Here is a 16,793-nt window from a genome sequence, read left to right as displayed (position 1 = left end):
ATGTGTTCATATTTTTTATAATATTTTTTTCCTAATATTTTTTTTTCATTATTCAATCATATTTTTCCTAATCTTTTTTTTTCATTATTCAATTATATTAATTCTATCATATTTTTCCTAATCTTATTTTTTTCCCATTTTTCAATAATATTAACCAACTTCATCACTTTTTTTTCATTATTCAATCATATTTTTCCTAATCTTTTTTTTTCATTATTCAATTATATTAATTCTATCATATTTTTCTTAATCTTTTTTTTTCCCATTTTTCAATAATATTCATAAACTTCATCACTATTTTTTTTCATTATTCAATCATATTTTTCTTAATCTTTTTTTTTTCCCATTTTTCAATAATATTCATAAACTTCATCACTATTTTTTTTCATTATTCAATCATATTTTTCTTAATCTTTTTTTTTTCCATTATTCAATAATATTCATAAACTTCATCACTATTTTTTTTCATCACTTTTTTTTTTCATTATTCAATCATATTTTTCTTAATCTTTTTTTTTTCCCATTATTCAATAATATTCATAAACTTCATCACTTTGTTTTTTCATTATTCAATCATATTTTTCTTAATCTTTTTTTTTCATTATTCAATTATATTAATTCTATCATATTTTTCCTAATCTTATTTTTCCTAATTCTATCATTCACTTACCTTGAGTTTGTTGTTGAGTGTTTGAAGGTTGTTGTGGTTTCAAGCAAGTTGAGTTGTGAAGCTTGTTGAGGTTGTGAAGGTTGTTCAAGTTGAGTAGTTGTTGTGGTTTGAAGCTTGTTGTTACACGATCAGATAGAGCACCACGATCAGAAGAGAAAGAATAGAGCCTAGAATAGAAGAGACAATAAAGAAGAGAAAGAAGAGAAAGAATAGAATAGAAGAGAAGTTTGTCAAGGGAGAGAGTTCAAGTTTGCCTTGTTCTGTACAATAACCAAAGACCATACATTTATATAAAGGGAGAGAGTTCAAGTTTACACTTAGATAAAGGGTACACAACCACCCGTGAATCAACAGCAACATTACAACCATAGTACATGAAAGATGTAGCATGAAACAAAAGGCTACACTTTCTACCCGTGATTAAAACAGAGACAAAGACAAGAGATTAAAAAGGCTACACTTACGACAAAGCTTCAAACCACCCGTGACTTCAAGACGCTTTCCCACCCGGTACCTGCAAAAGAAAGCACCCGTGATTAAAACAGAGACAAAGACAAGAGATTAAGAAAACACATTCAATCAATCATATTCAAACAAGTTCCTACACATGAGACGGCTTTACTAGGGGAAACAATTAGACAACACATTCAATCAAGCATTTCAGAGATGAGTTTCTCCTTCAGAGCTTCTTCACTAGGGGAAAGTGTGTCCTTTACTAGCAGACGATCAAGGATCTTTTGTCTGGAAATGGTGTTTTTATTAGCTAGGATGCTATGTATTTTATCATAAGCTACGTCGTCTGGCTTCTTGCGTTTCCCCGCTTTGCAAGCCTTAATGCCTGGAGGCCTAACCTCTGCCTCCTCAGCCACCGGCTCCGCACCAGATTCCTTATTTTTCTCCTTCGGCTGAGAGTGTGACTTCCACTTCTGATCAAACCGAAGTTCCCTCCAGCAATGTTCAAGCGCAAACTTGGCATTATAATCATTGAAATAGATGTCATGAGCCGCCTTCATGACATCATTTTCACTTTGCCCACTAGCTTGCTGCTTCAGAGCGGCCTCATGGGAACCCACAAACCTACAAACCTCCGCATTCACCCTTCCCCACCTCTGCTTACATTGACCCCACTCTCTAGGAATGGAGCCAATGAGCTGAGGACTAGCATTGAAGTACGCCTCAATTCTCTTCCAAAAAGCCCCTAACTTCTGCTCATTACTAATTATTGGATCTTTGCTGGTGTTCAACCAAGCACTAATCAACACAAGATCTTCTTTTGTGGTCCACTTTCTCCTTTCCGCTGGTTTAACTAACCCGGGAGAGCTAACAGGTGCCTCAGCAGAGTCTACGTCTATTGTAGGACTGCTCTGCGAAGCTAACAAGTTAACAAACCCGTGAGAGTTTAGGGAAAAAGGGTCCATTGTGTGATTTTGGTTTGTTGTTAAGGGGTTTGTGTGATTTTTAAGGTTTGATTGTTTGTGTTTTTAGAAGTGAAATGCCTATGTTTTAAACTAGTTTTCGCATTGCTTTATTACACAACAACTACTGCAGTAAATTACACAACTACTTAACTTAATTACACAACAACTTATTCACAGTTACCATTCATTACCAATCAAATCACTTTAAAAATTTTCGATAAGTTTTTAAAGTAGGTTGTACTCTACCTAGTTTGAAAAGTTATTAAAAACTATAAATGTTTTTAACAGATACTTTATTAGGTTGTACTTTTACAATCCTTATTCACTTGCAGTTCTGTTCTAGTTCAGTTAAGTTTGAGTGTTTACCTTTGCTTGTTAGTCGAAGCAGAGCTTCTCCAGCACAGACACTTGCACCGTCAGGTTGTAAACCTCCCCAGTTAGTCGATCAACCTGGTCACTCAGCCCTTTTGCCTCGGCCTGCACATAGAAACTCATTTACTCACTCATTACAAAAATTGCAGCAATATAAGAGACGATATACAAACTCATTTACTCACCTCCAGAGTCTCAATATTGTTTTTGAGACTCGGCACCCACTTCATCACCTCCTCAGCCTCCTCAAGACGCTTGAGTAAGCGTTCCATCTGCTCCTGGACACCAAACACCCAAGGCTGACGGTAGTGAAACCCATCAGCCTTGTTTGGAACAAAACAAATATCAGAGGTGGTTTTTCAAGAAATATATACAATGTAAAAACAAAATCAGGAGGTTGAAACCCACATTACCTCGTAGTTGACGCACGTGAAGAACCTCTTCCCAGGAAGAGTGTCGTACTCCTCCTTGGCTCGAACCTCGTCGATGATTCTCCCACCACAGGAACACCTTCTAGGAATCCCATATTCTGAATCACAAGTGTATTGTAGCATGTCAAAATACTCCTTTTGTCTCTTTGAATGGCTTCTCTCATCCGCGGGATCCATCTGTGAAAAAACCCCAATATATTAGAACATTATAATCGAAACAATATACTAAAACGACCCCTATATCGAGCCCTCTTGAGGAATTAAAACTATAAAACGAATCAACGAATCAATTGAGAACCCTAACTCCAAACCCCTCAATCGATTTGAAATCTCACACAAACAAACCCTAAATTAAACGCGCATGTCGATTTACATCAATTAATCGAAACCCAGTTATCGATTTACATCCGAAACTCGAAAACCCCAAATTGATTTTAAATCTCAGTAAACGATTTCGACCAAATTAAACGAAATTAAACCGTCGATCTACTCGATACTTACCAGAGGTCGTGGAGAAGACTCTCCGTCGTCGATTTGAACGAGAATCTCGTGAAGACTCCGCGTCACTCGTATTATCGCCTCTCACACAACAAACCCTAGCTTTTGTTTCGAGAAGAGAAAATGAGAAGAGACACGGGGAAACCCGTCTTTCCTCCCCCTCTACGCGGTTTCTCTCGTCCAACCAGGATATGACGCGTGGCTAAATCCGCTTCATAGCGGATCAACCGTAAGGCCCGTTTCATCGACACAAACCCATTTTAAATTGTTTTTTAATTACTCCGGCCTTAGAACTCGGGCCCGTGAACCCGTCTAAAGCCCCTGATGCGCATGGTCTTAGTTTCCATTATTAACTCTTACTTTCACCAAAACAAAATGTTTTACAACACTTTTCAAAAAATGAATCTGTAAAAAACAAAAGAGTCAAACGCAAAGTCCACGGTAAAAAGAAGAACAGCTTCAAAGTTTAACCCAAACAGCCTCGCTCGGAATTCCACGGTGAACCACGAACATCATATAATACCCAGGTGGTGCCACGTAGGAGTTCGTCGGGCCATCCACGTCAGCTTTGTACGCGAAAGCAGATAACTGAGCGACGCGCCTCACGCGCAAGACCAGCAACCTCTGGTTCATCGCCGTCGAGTGCGTGCTGAACGGCGGAGCCACGAGCCGCACCGACACTCCTCCGTCGAACATTCCAAACGCCGGGATCACGAACGTAACTGAAAATGACTTTCCGTACATCATATTGCGGGCGAGCTCCACCGTGAGAATTGACGGCCTCACTCGCGCGTACTGCGGATCGAGGTAACGCGGGAGATAGGCCTCGAGACTGAGCTCCGTCGGGTACGGCCTCGCCGTGAAATTGTAACTCCGGTGAGGATTGCTTCCTCCGATCAAAACTCTGCCGTCGGAGAGGAGGAGAGACGCCGAGTGGTACATTCTAGGGATTCGAGTTGGCGCGAGAATTTCAAATCTCCGGGTCGGGTCGGGTTCGTTGGGTAAGTATAAAATCGGGTTGAGAACAGCGTTTGTAGCGTCTTCCCAGCCAGCGGTTCCATTCGCCGCGCCGTTAATGATCAAAACGTCACCGTTCGGTAATAACAGCATATCAGGCATGACACGTGGCGACGGCATCTGCTCCATGACCCATATCGGGTCCGGGTCGGTCACTTTCAACCTCCCGCACGTGCGAGACGCTCCGACGAAGACTTTAGGGATCGTCCTCGCCGCCTTTAGAAACGCTCCGGGAGGAGCACCGCCGCAAACCAGAACTTCCGCCGATACCTTCGATCGGTTATTCTCTCCGGTGAGAAAGAGAGGGAGGAGCACGGAGGAGCCGGTGCTGGGGTAATTCCGTTTATCGCCGCCGGGAATCTCCGGAAACTCCTTGACGATTCGGTGATTGACGAAATCGAACAGGATCGATCTCCGGTTAGCGAAGATGAATAGGTTGCCGTCGGGAAGAAGATGAAGAAACGGATAAAGATTGTTCTCTTCGTTAGGATCTCTCGTCTCCGCCAAGAATCTGAGGTAGAAAACAGATTTTCCGGGATTCTTGGGGTAAAACTCGTAGGTGAAGGCTCTTCTTCCGCCGACGATGATGATCCGGCCGTCGGGGAGAATCTGATTGGTGGAGTACCACCGGCGAGAGGAGAGATACGCTCTGTTCTCAACCCAATCGCAAGAAACGCCTTCGCAAGGTGTGAATATCCGTACAGCTCGTTCGCCGACGCCGTAACCGCCGGTTTGGATCAAGGAGCCCGAGGCGTTCAATGAGCCGGAGGAGCACCACGTGTCGGATTGGAGAGTGAGTGGACGAAATGTGTTTGAAGCGACGTCGTATAGGAGAGAATGAGCAGAGCAGTCGAAAACGGTGGCGTTTCGGCAAGTTTGAGAAGGGAGGGAGAGGTTCGAAGGGCCGTAGTCGGTACGGTCGAAGATGACGACTTTGTTGTTGTGGAGGAGTTGCATGTGCATGGCGGAGATGCCTATACTCGGCTGCAGGAGATCCCACCTCCCGCCGGTGAGAATCGCTAACGGCGAACGTGGGAGGAGCAAGTCCGACGTGGAACAGAGGAAGAAGAAAGAAAAAATGACTGCGTATAAGTTCTTCTTGAATCTTTCCTCTTTCATATCTCGTCTTCTTCTTTTTTCAGCTCTGAATCTTGTTTCACCGGAGAACGAGATTTAACAGTTAAAGCTTTTTTGGGTAAGTATTGTCTTTCTTGAAATACTTAAGAAACATTTATGGTGTTTTTTCTTTCTTGGTGAAATGTATAATCACAGACTCGCGGTGCTACTGTGTAGTATGTACATAATGACCTGTAGATTTATTATCATCATAAGGGTCAAGAAATGATTTATTGCTTTTGAAATGTAAAACTAAGTTGGTGAATCTGGATCTGTATAAATTGATCACGGACTATCTTTTCAGAGATAAACAGTATGGCGATTATCAACTTGCTGTGTGAAATATTTATGAGATTTGAGTTTGCATTTCTTGTTCTGTTGGGGGAACCGAGTGTCCCGCCATTAATAAACTTCTGACTGCAAGAGTACAATTGTAGTTACTTGGATGGCAAGAACAGGGGTTCCCTTAATACTTATATGGGCCTAACTTATACTCGGTATGACACCAGCTGATTCAACCCATTGGGCTTTTGAGTCTGTACTCTGCACTGTAGTAGTACGTTAAGGTGTACTCATGTAACTTCTATTTTTAGTAAGAGTATGAAATCCAGTTATGAAGATGCTAACTTCCCATTATTATTTCAATAGTTTGGAATCATGTATACACAGGACTTGTCAAATGTATGGGTGGTAAAACCAAAAATAGTAAGCTCAAGTTTAAAAGGTGCTATTAATTTATCTATCTCACTAAAAATAATGTTAGGAAAAGGCACAAATAACTTAAAATAACCCACAAAAGAAGGACAAACACAAAGGCATGCAAATGTTTTTGAATCAATGGTTGATTAATCTGTGTTAATTCTTAATCCTCCATTGACCCCCTCTCTCTCTTCAGTTCCTTGCTATAAAAGCAATCTGTGATTCAGACATACAATTCTTAACCCGGCAACCCGATCTGAAAACCACAAACTCTCCTTGTGGTTTTCACCGGGAAAAAAAATCTCAGCTGTTTTTATCTCTCTATTTGCAAATGGCCGCAGCGTTTTTGAATATTGGCAGCTACATTTTCGTCTTCTTATTATCGTCATTAGCCACATTAGCACCACAGGTTCAAGCCAATATTGCCGTCTTCGACGACTACTGGACGCAGCGTCAAGGCGATGCGTTGAAACAAACTTTGGCCTCTTTCGATCCTTATCCTCTTAACGTTACCAACCACTTGAATTACCATGTCGCTTTGTGAGTTTTTAGTTAGTCAATATTAACCTAACGTGTTAAACAAGTAACCTTATAAAACAAATTTGTTCTTCTTAACAGAGCACTTGACACCACGGAATCAACCAACAGCACAAGAAGAGAGCTTTCACAGGCGAGACGTGGTCGTAAAATGCAAAACAGAGGAAAATGCGTAGCTCATAACCCGATAGACAAATGCTGGAGATGCGACCGTGATTGGGAGAAGAACCGTAAGAAACTAGCGGTCTGTGCCCTCGGATTCGGCAGGAGAACCACCGGAGGAAAAGACGGACCGATCTACGTAGTCACCGATGCCTCAGACGACGAACTTATCAGCCCTAGGCCAGGAACATTAAGACACGCGGTGACACGAGACGGACCGCTTTGGATCATCTTCGCAAGAAGCATGGTTATAAAACTGCAACAGGAACTGATGATGACGAGCGATAAAACGATCGATGGACGTGGAGCTAGGGTGTACATCATGGGAGGTTCTGGACTAACGCTGCAGTTTGTGAATAATGTAATCATACACAATATCTACATCAAGCAGATTGTTCCCGCGAACGGCGGTTTGATCAGAGACTCCGAGCAACATATAGGGCTCAGGACAAGAAGTGATGGTGATGGAATCAATTTGTTTGGAGCAACTAATGTTTGGATCGATCATGTCTCGATGACGAGATGTTCTGATGGTATGATTGATGCGATTCTAGGATCCACTGCAGTGACTGTCTCCAACAGCCATTTCACAGACCACCAAGAGGTAGTATAATAATAAAATTTCTTACAAACATTTTTTAAAAAGTATTATTTCTTACAAACTATGCATAGACTATAACCGGATGAAACATTTGGCTTGACCCACAGATTTTAACGAATTATTATTTATAGTTCCAAATTATCATTTTTTTTACTCTAGGATAACTTAAAAATGTTTAATGGTCCTCTAATTCATAGTTTAATTTATATTTTTAAAATGAATCTTTTAAGCTCTTATTTGAATTTGGTTTGTGAGAAAACAGGTGATGCTTTTTGGGGCCAATGACAAACACGAGATCGACAAGAAGATGCAGATAACAGTTGCATTCAACCACTTTGGTAAGAGACTGGAACAGAGAATGCCCCGGGTCAGATTTGGAACGATACATGTGGTGAACAATGACTACACACATTGGGAAATGTATGCAATTGGTGGGAACATGAACCCTACAATCATTAGTCATGGCAACCGTTTCATTGCTCCTCCCAACGAACAAGCCAAACAGATCACAAAGAGAGAGTACACTTCTTACGTTGATTGGAAACTTTGGAATTGGCAATCAGAAGGAGATTACTTCCTGAATGGAGCTTACTTTGTGCAATCCGGTAAACCTAATGCCTGGAGCCCTAAACCGAAAAACCCTATTCCAAACAAGTTTGCGATCCGACCTAAACCGGGAACGATGGTCCGTAAACTCACCATGGATGCAGGAGTACTGGGCTGCAAACAAGGTCAAGCCTGCTGAGTGAAATAACCATTTTGTTGCCTTCCAACAAACAAAGCTTGTGCTCTCTGTATTTGCTTGTTGACCAAGAAAAGAATGAGAGAAAGAGAGGTGAAAAGCAAATGAAACTGGTTTTTCTATGAATGGGGTTTTGTAATATTATTCTTGTTAGGATTCAGTTTCCTCTATATACAATTTTCCCATATATTTTCACTATCTCTCGTCTTGTCTTGTGTTTGCTCGGTGCATTAAGTTTTTGTTGGTGTTCTTGACAAAATTACAACGAAATGAAGCTATAGTACGTTAGATTTCTAATGGTTTAGAGAAGGTTACTGGTTGTTTAGATAGTGATGTTGTCCAGGAATTGTGTGTCGTTGATGGAACTCTGTCATATAGATTATAGAACATTATGCCATAGACAGTTTACACATTATTAGCCTAATCAACAACAAAATAATTGGATTCTTGGGTTGCACTATTGTAGACGGGATTGAGAACTAGGGGCTGCTTGGCTAGCTGGCCTTAAGGTCCAATTCTTAATGTTCGTCTTCTGGTGGTTGCTGCTTCTTTTCCTGCTTTTAGATATGATTAATAGACGATATATAATATACACTTACACAAGAGACTGGATTCAAAAAAAAAAAAAAAGAGAGTTCGAGGAAAACAAATCACAATGGGACTAATTGAAGAATCGTCAAAATGTCTCTTTTTCACATTACTTGCCTTGTGGACATGTGACTATGCATCTTTACTTAACTCGTTTTTCTTGTATCGTAAGTTTGTATTGCCTTACCTTATCAGCTAGCACGCATATGCAAACTCCATCAAACAAAAGCACTCAAACCGGATGAACAATGCTTCGCCCTAACTATGGAGGAGACTTCGCATGGAATAGATGATGAATCTTAGGGCCATAGGCGAAGTTATCAGGGATTATCTCATCTTTCTTTTTGTTTGCTGATAGGGTAAGATCTTTCGTGTTAGAAATTCATAGAACACATGATGCATTTTTTGTAAAACAAAAATTGAGTTGAATAAATTTAACATTCATTAAAAATAAATTTTTTGTGCCACTTGGATGTTACGAGTATAAGGCGAGTATCAAATCACGAGTATAAGGCGAATATCAAGTATTCTTTTATTTTTTTGGTATTTGCCTCGTTAGTCGTTCTATAAAATATTTGTTACTTGCAAAAAATATTTGGAACATCGAAATAAAATGGATGAACAAAATGGAAGATCCAAATCGAAATAAAATGGATGAACAAAATGGAAGAGCATTGAGTTTCAATATTTTGAACGTTTATTTTCATTTTTATCTATTTCTTGGAAAATTCATGTAACTTTTGGATATTAAAAATCTAGAATATGTGTCTTTTTTGTATGTAATCAAAGAGGCAATTACTTGGTTTAGCAAGTAACAAATCAAGGTAAATTACTTGCAAGTATCAATTTTTTTTCAAGCAAGCCAAATATCGAATCGTAAAAAGAATTACTCGGACAAAGTAAGTCAAGTAGCAAGTAACAAGAATCGACAAGTATTTACCTCGTGCCCACCCCTAGGATGTATTGCCTTATTTAATTTTTAGCTGTTTTTTTTTTCATTTTAAGAGCAACTCTTAAAATGATTCGAGTTGAGAGAGTACGAGCTATAGTATAATCCAAAAGCCTCAGGATTTGAGAAGTGGGGTATAGATTCTCAATTGTTTATTTCGGTTCAGCAACTATAATCTTCGCGTTGTTTAAGTGTAATCGATTAAATCCGGTTAACGGTACAGTACTCCCTAACGGTTGATACCGGTTTAGAAGCCAGGCCAAAGCAAAGCAAAGCAAAGGCAAGATCATATTATACCCTTTTGGTCCCAAAATCATTCAACTTTTCAATTCCTCTCGCTGAGATCGAGAACCGACCCACCTGTTCCTCTGATCACCGGCGGCCACCGCCGCTACACAGATGTTCGCTTGACGACCTCTTCTCGCCGCGATCTTTGCCTCTTCCTGTAATCGCCGTCTTTTGCTCAACAACGAGATCTGTTTTTTCCACGGTACCCTTTTCATCTCTCCTCGATGTCGCTTTTGCTGGATCCATGAATTTTACTTTCATCCGAGCTGGGTCTTGTCATGATTATAGCTATTTTTGGTGAATTGATTCTAGGTTAAATTATTAGTTTTTGGTAATTGGTTTCTTCTTTATAGAATAAAGGTGCTGTCTTTTTTTGTCATTCTTATATCTGAATTGATGCGACCTTAGGCTGTGTTCTAGGTTCAAAGTTTTAGTTTTGATGTTGCTTCTAAGCTAATCTAGATGCTATATGTAGATTAGACTCTGTTACATGTTGGTTACATGTTTCGAAGATTCACAGAGGTGTTCAGACGTTAGAATGATGGAAGTTATGGGCTTTTGTTTTGTAGAGTAAAGGTAAGGAGGATGTCGACTCCAGCAAGGAAGAGGTTGATGAGGGATTTCAAGAGGTTGCAGCAAGACCCACCTGCGGGTATCAGCGGTGCTCCACACGACAACAATATCATGCTCTGGAATGCTGTTATATTCGGGTAATGAAACAAGTACCATAGATACTAGCTTAGTTTCTAAAAGAATTGGTTGTTTCTGAACTTTATTTTGTGGATTTTCAGGCCTGATGACACCCCGTGGGATGGAGGTAAGTTTATGTTGTTGTAATTTGGCTACGATCACCTGTTTTGGGATCAGTTATTATAGTAGTGTTCTTATTGGCTCTGGCTTGATCTTCCTGGCAGGTACTTTCAAACTCTCACTGCAGTTCTCTGAGGATTATCCAAATAAACCACCAACAGTTCGCTTTGTGTCACGGATGTTTCATCCAAATAGTAAGCTTATAGAGATGCAGCCTTCTCTTTTCTTCCACTCTCGGTTAATGTTTAGCTTTTTGGCTCACATTAACTTTCTTCTTCTTCTCTACCTGCTTTGCAGTTTATGCAGATGGGAGTATTTGCTTGGACATTCTACAAAACCAGTGGAGTCCAATATATGATGTTGCTGCTATACTTACCTCCATCCAGGTAATCTCTTAATACCCTGAAAGCTTGAGATTACTTTTGTTCTTCTCTGATCATTTTCCTCTTTTTAATTACAGTCATTGCTCTGTGATCCAAATCCGAATTCTCCTGCAAATTCGGAAGCTGCTCGGATGTACAGCGAAAACAAGCGCGAGTACAACAGAAAAGTGCGTGATGTTGTCGAGCAAAGCTGGACTGCTGATTAGTATTAGTTAGTTGTAAGCTCTGCAACTCTCTCCTACTCTCAATTACTCAAATGTCACCATTAAAGCAACGGCTTTCTTATCTTTTCATTCATGTCTTTTGTGTGTGTTTCAAAACTCTACTGATTGAATGCTTTGATGGGTTCTCTATGAAGCCTAACGTCCTTGTAAAAACTTTGTACCAAGCCTTCTGAATTGTTCACTTTTTTTTTGTATATATGTATTGTGGGTTTCTTGCTAGGTGCCAAAACAACGTTGTACCAAAATGGCAAAAAGTTATGATTTGAATATTAAAGAGTGTGTGGCCTTTTCCCTCTATCACTCATCCATGCCTTTTCAATTACATTTCCAATATAATGTTTTTACCAAAATCTGAGTCCTGACATAAGACTAAGTACCAGAAGTTCCAACATAATGTATTATTTATTATGTTTGATTTGTTACAAATTCAGTGCTTCTGTTCTGAACATTCAACTGACATATATAGCTTTTGCAGCTCTGCCTCTCTTTTTTCTGAGGTTTTACATTCATCTTCCTATATGGGTTTTGAATTTTTCATCAAGCTGTTTCTCTATTTCAATCAGGGATGATGAAGACATATTCCTCCTTGCATCTATGTATCACCAACCCCAAGGTTCCCACTGCTTGTCCATCCTTGCTGCACCTGAATTGTGTACTGCAGATTCCACACAACATCCTCTATCGATGGCCGCTTCCTCTGATCTTCACAAAGACAGTTAATGGCAAACTCGACTGTGGTCCTCAGTGACTCATACGCATACGTTCCCCTCACGCTCGGATCTGCTAAGCTACGCAACACCGATGGTTCCTCTCTCAAACCATTCTCCAGCTGAAGCTTCAAGCTTCCCAACTCTGAGGATGCAGCCGCCATTACTTTGCCCGTGATGATCTGAAGTAGGATCACTCCAAACTGGTACACATCTTCCTTCTCTCCATCTTCATTGCTAGTGCTTTCTGCTCCAACCTGCAAGATTCCCTCCAAGAGATATGAAATTAGAAATAAGAAGCTAAGTCTTGTTATCTCTGCTTTAGTTCATACCTTGGATGGTAAAGGAATAGTATAGCCACTGAGTTTAACAGTGAGTGTTTCATCAAGCAGGACATTCTCTATATCCAAATTGTTCCCAAAGATTCCTGGTGCCACTCCTGTGTGCAAAAACTGTATCCCTCTAGCTACTCCAATGGCTATGGACATTCTCTGAGGCCATTTCAACACCTCTTTTTTTCTCCAATCTGCCAAAAAAAACATTTCCAAACAATTAGTTTCCTAAACCAAAACTCTTGTAATCCATATTTTTCAGGTGTTACCAGTGAGGTAGTCCCTCAGTGACCCGTTAGAGATGTATTCTTGGACTATGAAAATAGTGCTCCCGGCGTATGGATGATGATCTTGGTAAGTACCAATGCAGTGTCCAAGAACACTGGCCAAATGCATATGCCTTAGCTTTGATAAAACTTCCATTTGTTGAGCCAAGTTCTGTGTTGATGTTGAACTCTTCTGTTTCAGCTTAATACACCTCACCGTCACTGGAATGCCTTCTCTAAGATAACCTTTGTACAGCTGTTTTTAAATTACATAATTAGAGACTCAAAACCGACTTGTGATCATGTTTTGTTGGCTTTTTCATTTTACCTGTTCTCCACAGAGACTTGCTGCATCAAAGTTGTTGGTGGCTTCTTCCAGGTCCTCCAAAGAGAAAACACGGTAGGGTGATAGTCCAATCACAGCAGATCTCATGGTTTGTGGTATGCGTCCTGCATTTGAAGTGATACTTAGGTTAAATGGGTTTTGAAAACTTGATTCAAGATTTTAATGTAATAGCTTTTTTTATTACTTGGATCTGGTACTGTTTTTGATGTAGTGGACCTTGTGGCTGTGCTACAAACAGAGACCTTATCGACGTTGCTTGCTTCTAAAGGTACTTCTTTTGATCTTGACTTCCTCATCCTAACCAAAACCAAACCAGCCAAAACCGCTGAAACGAGGACCACACCTATGATAATGCCAATCACTAATCCAAGTTCTATTCCTTTATCTTCTTCTTTCTTTTCCTGATCCTTAGTGTCAGACTTCACAGCAGAAACCGCTTGCTTAGCTTCGTTTTCGCAGAAGGAAACAGGACGTTGATACTTTGCAGAGGGAGAACCTTTTACTGACAAGCAATTGAATGTGTAGACCACTGTCTGATTATGGAAAGTCTTGGAAGACAAGCAAGATGGAAGCTTTCCAGTTAGAAGATTCCTGGAAACATCTAAAACTCTAAGCTTGGAGCTGCATAGAGATGAATTTGGAAGTGATCCACTGAACAAGTTCTGTGCCAATGTTAGATTCTGTAGCGAAGGAAGGGAGAACATGAATCTTGGGATTGATCCAACGAACTTGTTGGAAGAAAGATCCAGGCTTTGAAGCTTATTCAGCTTCTTGATCTGTTCTGGGAGCTTTGATCCAAAAGAGTTATTCTTCAATGAAACAGTGATCAGGTTACTTGCGAGCGAAGTAACAACGTCAGGGCCGAGTTTATTACCGTCTAGATTCAGCTCTTGGAGATTAGACAATCCTCTGAGATCAGGAACACTTCCGGTGAACTCGTTGTTGGCCAGAACAAGACTTCTCAGGCTTTTCAACGACGAGATCTCTTTAGGGATTTTTCCAGAGATGAAGTTAGAGCTGAGATTCAGAGCCTGGAGAGAAGAAGAAAACCTGGTGATCTTTGGAGGGAGGGGACCAGAGATGCCGAGAGAGACGAGAGACAAGGTTTTTAAGTTTGAGAGTTTTGTAAGAACGGTGAAGAGCGAGTCGGTGGAGAATGTTTTGGAGAGCTTGACGGTTCTGTTCCCTGTGACGGTTAGTTCGGTTACGTGGCCGTTGAAACAGAGGATTTTGAAGGAAGGAGAAGATGGGAGGTAGCAGAAGTTGGTGAAGTTGCTCCATGATCGTAGAACTGGTGGATATTGTAAGTGCTTCTGGATTTCTAGTAGAGTTCTTGATTCACTTGACGTTAGCTGTGATTCTGAGAGTGATGTTAGAAGAAGAAGGAGAAGGAAAATGAGAGAATAGACGTGGCTTTTGGAGGAATTCTTCATTTTCTTGGGGACAAATCACAGAGTAAGGATTAGTTTTGTGGCTAGAGGAAGAGAAGGAAGAAACATGTCACTGATTCTGAGATTAGTGTTGTTTGATTAATACTAGTTGTAAAGATGCAGGAGAGGTGCTTTAGTACATAAATTCTTGGGATTTTTAATGATGCAAGGCAGCTTTTTCTTGGGAAATTGATAGACAATAAATACAAATATTTGTTTTTTTTTTGTTTTTTTTTTCTTGATGGTTGATCAGTTTGCTGCACATTGACAGACTGTTTAACTGCATGGAAGGAAGTGAGTAATGTTTTTTAAAAGAAAAAAGATTAACTAGATCCTTAAAATACGTAAAATCCACATGAAACATCTGACTATTTATCTACTTTTGATCGAAATTTTCCACAATTAGATTTCATTTTGTTTAACTAATTCAACTTGGTTTTAAGTATTGACTCATTTCTCTGTAGTCAGCAAGTAAAATAAATATGCACTCTGTACTGGTCAGACCTTTCTTTATAACACGCATTTATTAGATACATGATAGATGCATATACACCTGCAAATACATAAACCCACAAGAACCTATATACTACACACACCCTACATATATATATATATATATACATGTTTGACGAATAAATGTTTGTACTTGTTCTTCTCTTGAAAACCGTATATGTCTCTTCCCCAATGTAATTCTTTCATCCTTACCAATTTTTAATATTCCAAGGTGATATGAATGGTAACAAGATTAGTTTACATGCTATCAAACTCTCTTCTATCTTACAAAAACACCTACCTATTAAAATATGGGAGAGTAGATCTCTGAGATGTAGTAAAAGTCAACCAGGGAACGTTGTTTCTTTGTTACGGTTTATCACTCAAGTCCTACGCGCGGGACGATGATGTCACGTGCTAACTAACCCTCTTGTCTTTTGTTTCTTTTGTTTACAGAGACACATAGTGGATATGACACACATTGTTGGGACATGTGTTTTTGTGATGGACAAAAAAGCCCTCAGCTTATTAACCAGCATGAATGGGAAGATGATGTTTCCTTTAAAGAACCAAACTCGATATTCCTTCTGGTTGAAATAAATGAAAGAGGCTAAAAAATAAAAGTAATTGTAAACTCAGATTTTTGGATTAAGCATTTGTGGACAAATGAAATATGGACATCTATATTGTGGATAGAAAAAAAAGTGGATTCATGACTTGTAAACACGTAAATTACAAATGAGTTGTAAAAACAAGAATTATGGACAAGCAAACTAAAATCTGTTTAATTATCTTTTTACTTGTTATATGTACATAAATATAGTAGAAAAGTTAAGTAAATCTGAAAAGTCATCGAGCACAATCAATAGAAGATTTATGGACATAAAGAATGTGGACGCAAGAAACGTGGATACTTAACAGACACTTATGGATGGATATGTATGGACACAATGGTTGTAGTTACGGTGAACAGTTGACAGGGAATAAACTATTTTTCTCCCTTCTCTTCTAATTTTAGAACAAGGGGACGAAAGTTGAGATATATCCTTAGAAACAAAACAAAGCTAAAATGGTTCGATTTTGAAGCATAAATTGCACCTTACATGTCAAGTATTTGCGGACACGAAAAGTTGTGGACGAGTTAGATATGAACATACACATTGTGAATGGTAAGATTATGGACACTGGAAAATGTGAACACATGAATCAAGGTTTTGTGGATGGAGTCTTATGTTCAAGGTTTTGTGGATGAAGATTCGGCAGCCACCTCCACCAACCACCACCATTGTATCCATACTCACGTCTTCCACCATCGCCTCCACAACCACCACCGCCTCCACTGTGGTATCCACCGCTTCTTCCACCATGCTCTCCACTGTCATCGCCATCGTTTCCACGGGACTGAGTCTCGAGAAGAATGAGAAAATTAAAGAGACAAAGGTCTGGGGAGGTTTGATTTGGACTGCAAAGCTCCAGAACTTCTGGGTCGAGAAACGGAAGGCAAGATGATGATTTGGTTAAACAGAGAAGTGAATTTTGAGAGGAGAATCAGAAAATCAAAGAGAAAAGGGTTGGGTGGGGGGGGGGGGGGGGTGGGTATGAATTGGTTCTAATTTCAGATTATCTTTTTGGATCAAGATGGGTTCGCTGGAGAAAGAGATTAGGGTTCATCGGACTTTAAGAAGATTAACAAGAACCGTGAAAAAGGGAAAAGA

General features: G+C 39.8%; 5 protein-coding genes and 1 long non-coding RNA gene across 10 annotated transcripts; 3 read left to right on the top strand and 3 right to left on the bottom strand.

Annotated features, from left to right (window-relative positions):
• Positions 1-472: 472 nt before the first annotated feature.
• LOC103843119 (aldehyde oxidase GLOX) lies at positions 473-6,206 on the bottom strand. Of its 5 annotated transcripts, none has more exons than XM_033272167.1 (3): positions 2,646-6,206; positions 2,455-2,565; positions 473-1,184 (listed from the first exon to the last, which is right to left on the bottom strand). In XM_033272167.1, the coding sequence occupies exon 1, from the start codon at positions 5,523-5,525 to the stop codon at positions 3,849-3,851; it is 1,677 nt and encodes a 558-aa protein (XP_033128058.1). In that variant the 5' UTR covers positions 5,526-6,206; the 3' UTR covers positions 473-1,184; positions 2,455-2,565; positions 2,646-3,848. The 5 variants fall into 5 exon arrangements, with proteins under 5 accessions (XP_033128058.1, XP_033128055.1, XP_033128057.1 ...); XM_033272164.1 differs by having other exon boundaries at positions 473-2,565; positions 2,646-2,783; positions 2,874-6,206; XM_033272166.1 differs by having other exon boundaries at positions 2,455-6,206.
• Positions 1,318-2,088, bottom strand: LOC103844811 (glutathione S-transferase T3-like). The gene has a single exon (XM_009121633.2). It carries the CDS (start codon positions 2,086-2,088, stop codon positions 1,318-1,320), a length of 771 nt encoding a protein of 256 aa, XP_009119881.2.
• Positions 6,207-6,448: 242 nt separating the features above from the next.
• Positions 6,449-8,461, top strand: LOC103872235 (probable pectate lyase 3). The gene is made up of 3 exons (XM_009150570.3): positions 6,449-6,761; positions 6,840-7,524; positions 7,784-8,461. The coding sequence occupies exons 1-3, from the start codon at positions 6,553-6,555 to the stop codon at positions 8,264-8,266; spliced, it is 1,377 nt and encodes a 458-aa protein (XP_009148818.1). The 5' UTR covers positions 6,449-6,552; the 3' UTR covers positions 8,267-8,461.
• Positions 8,462-10,034: 1,573 nt separating this feature from the next.
• On the top strand, positions 10,035-11,779 carry LOC103872232 (ubiquitin-conjugating enzyme E2 1). The gene is made up of 6 exons (XM_009150567.3): positions 10,035-10,290; positions 10,658-10,798; positions 10,880-10,905; positions 11,003-11,092; positions 11,196-11,284; positions 11,359-11,779. Exons 2-6 carry the CDS (start codon positions 10,674-10,676, stop codon positions 11,485-11,487), a joined length of 459 nt encoding a protein of 152 aa, XP_009148815.1. The 5' UTR covers positions 10,035-10,290; positions 10,658-10,673; the 3' UTR covers positions 11,488-11,779.
• On the bottom strand, positions 11,626-16,446 carry LOC103872234 (probable LRR receptor-like serine/threonine-protein kinase At1g14390). The gene is made up of 5 exons (XM_009150569.3): positions 13,341-16,446; positions 13,139-13,260; positions 12,814-13,066; positions 12,545-12,738; positions 11,626-12,469 (listed from the first exon to the last, which is right to left on the bottom strand). The coding sequence occupies exons 1-5, from the start codon at positions 14,587-14,589 to the stop codon at positions 12,098-12,100; spliced, it is 2,190 nt and encodes a 729-aa protein (XP_009148817.1). The 5' UTR covers positions 14,590-16,446; the 3' UTR covers positions 11,626-12,097.
• Positions 12,178-13,443, top strand: LOC117125781. Its single transcript, XR_004448164.1, has 3 exons — positions 12,178-12,418; positions 12,807-12,898; positions 13,013-13,443. It is a non-coding gene; the product is annotated as an uncharacterized LOC117125781 (long non-coding RNA).
• Positions 16,447-16,793: the final 347 nt, after the last annotated feature.

The sequence above is a fragment of the Brassica rapa genome, chromosome A06 (genome assembly GCF_000309985.2).
Source record: "Brassica rapa cultivar Chiifu-401-42 chromosome A06, CAAS_Brap_v3.01, whole genome shotgun sequence".
Lineage (NCBI taxonomy): Eukaryota > Viridiplantae > Streptophyta > Magnoliopsida > Brassicales > Brassicaceae > Brassica > Brassica rapa.
The sequence above is the reverse complement of the archived record's forward strand: the minus strand, read 5'-3'. Positions and strand labels throughout refer to the sequence as shown.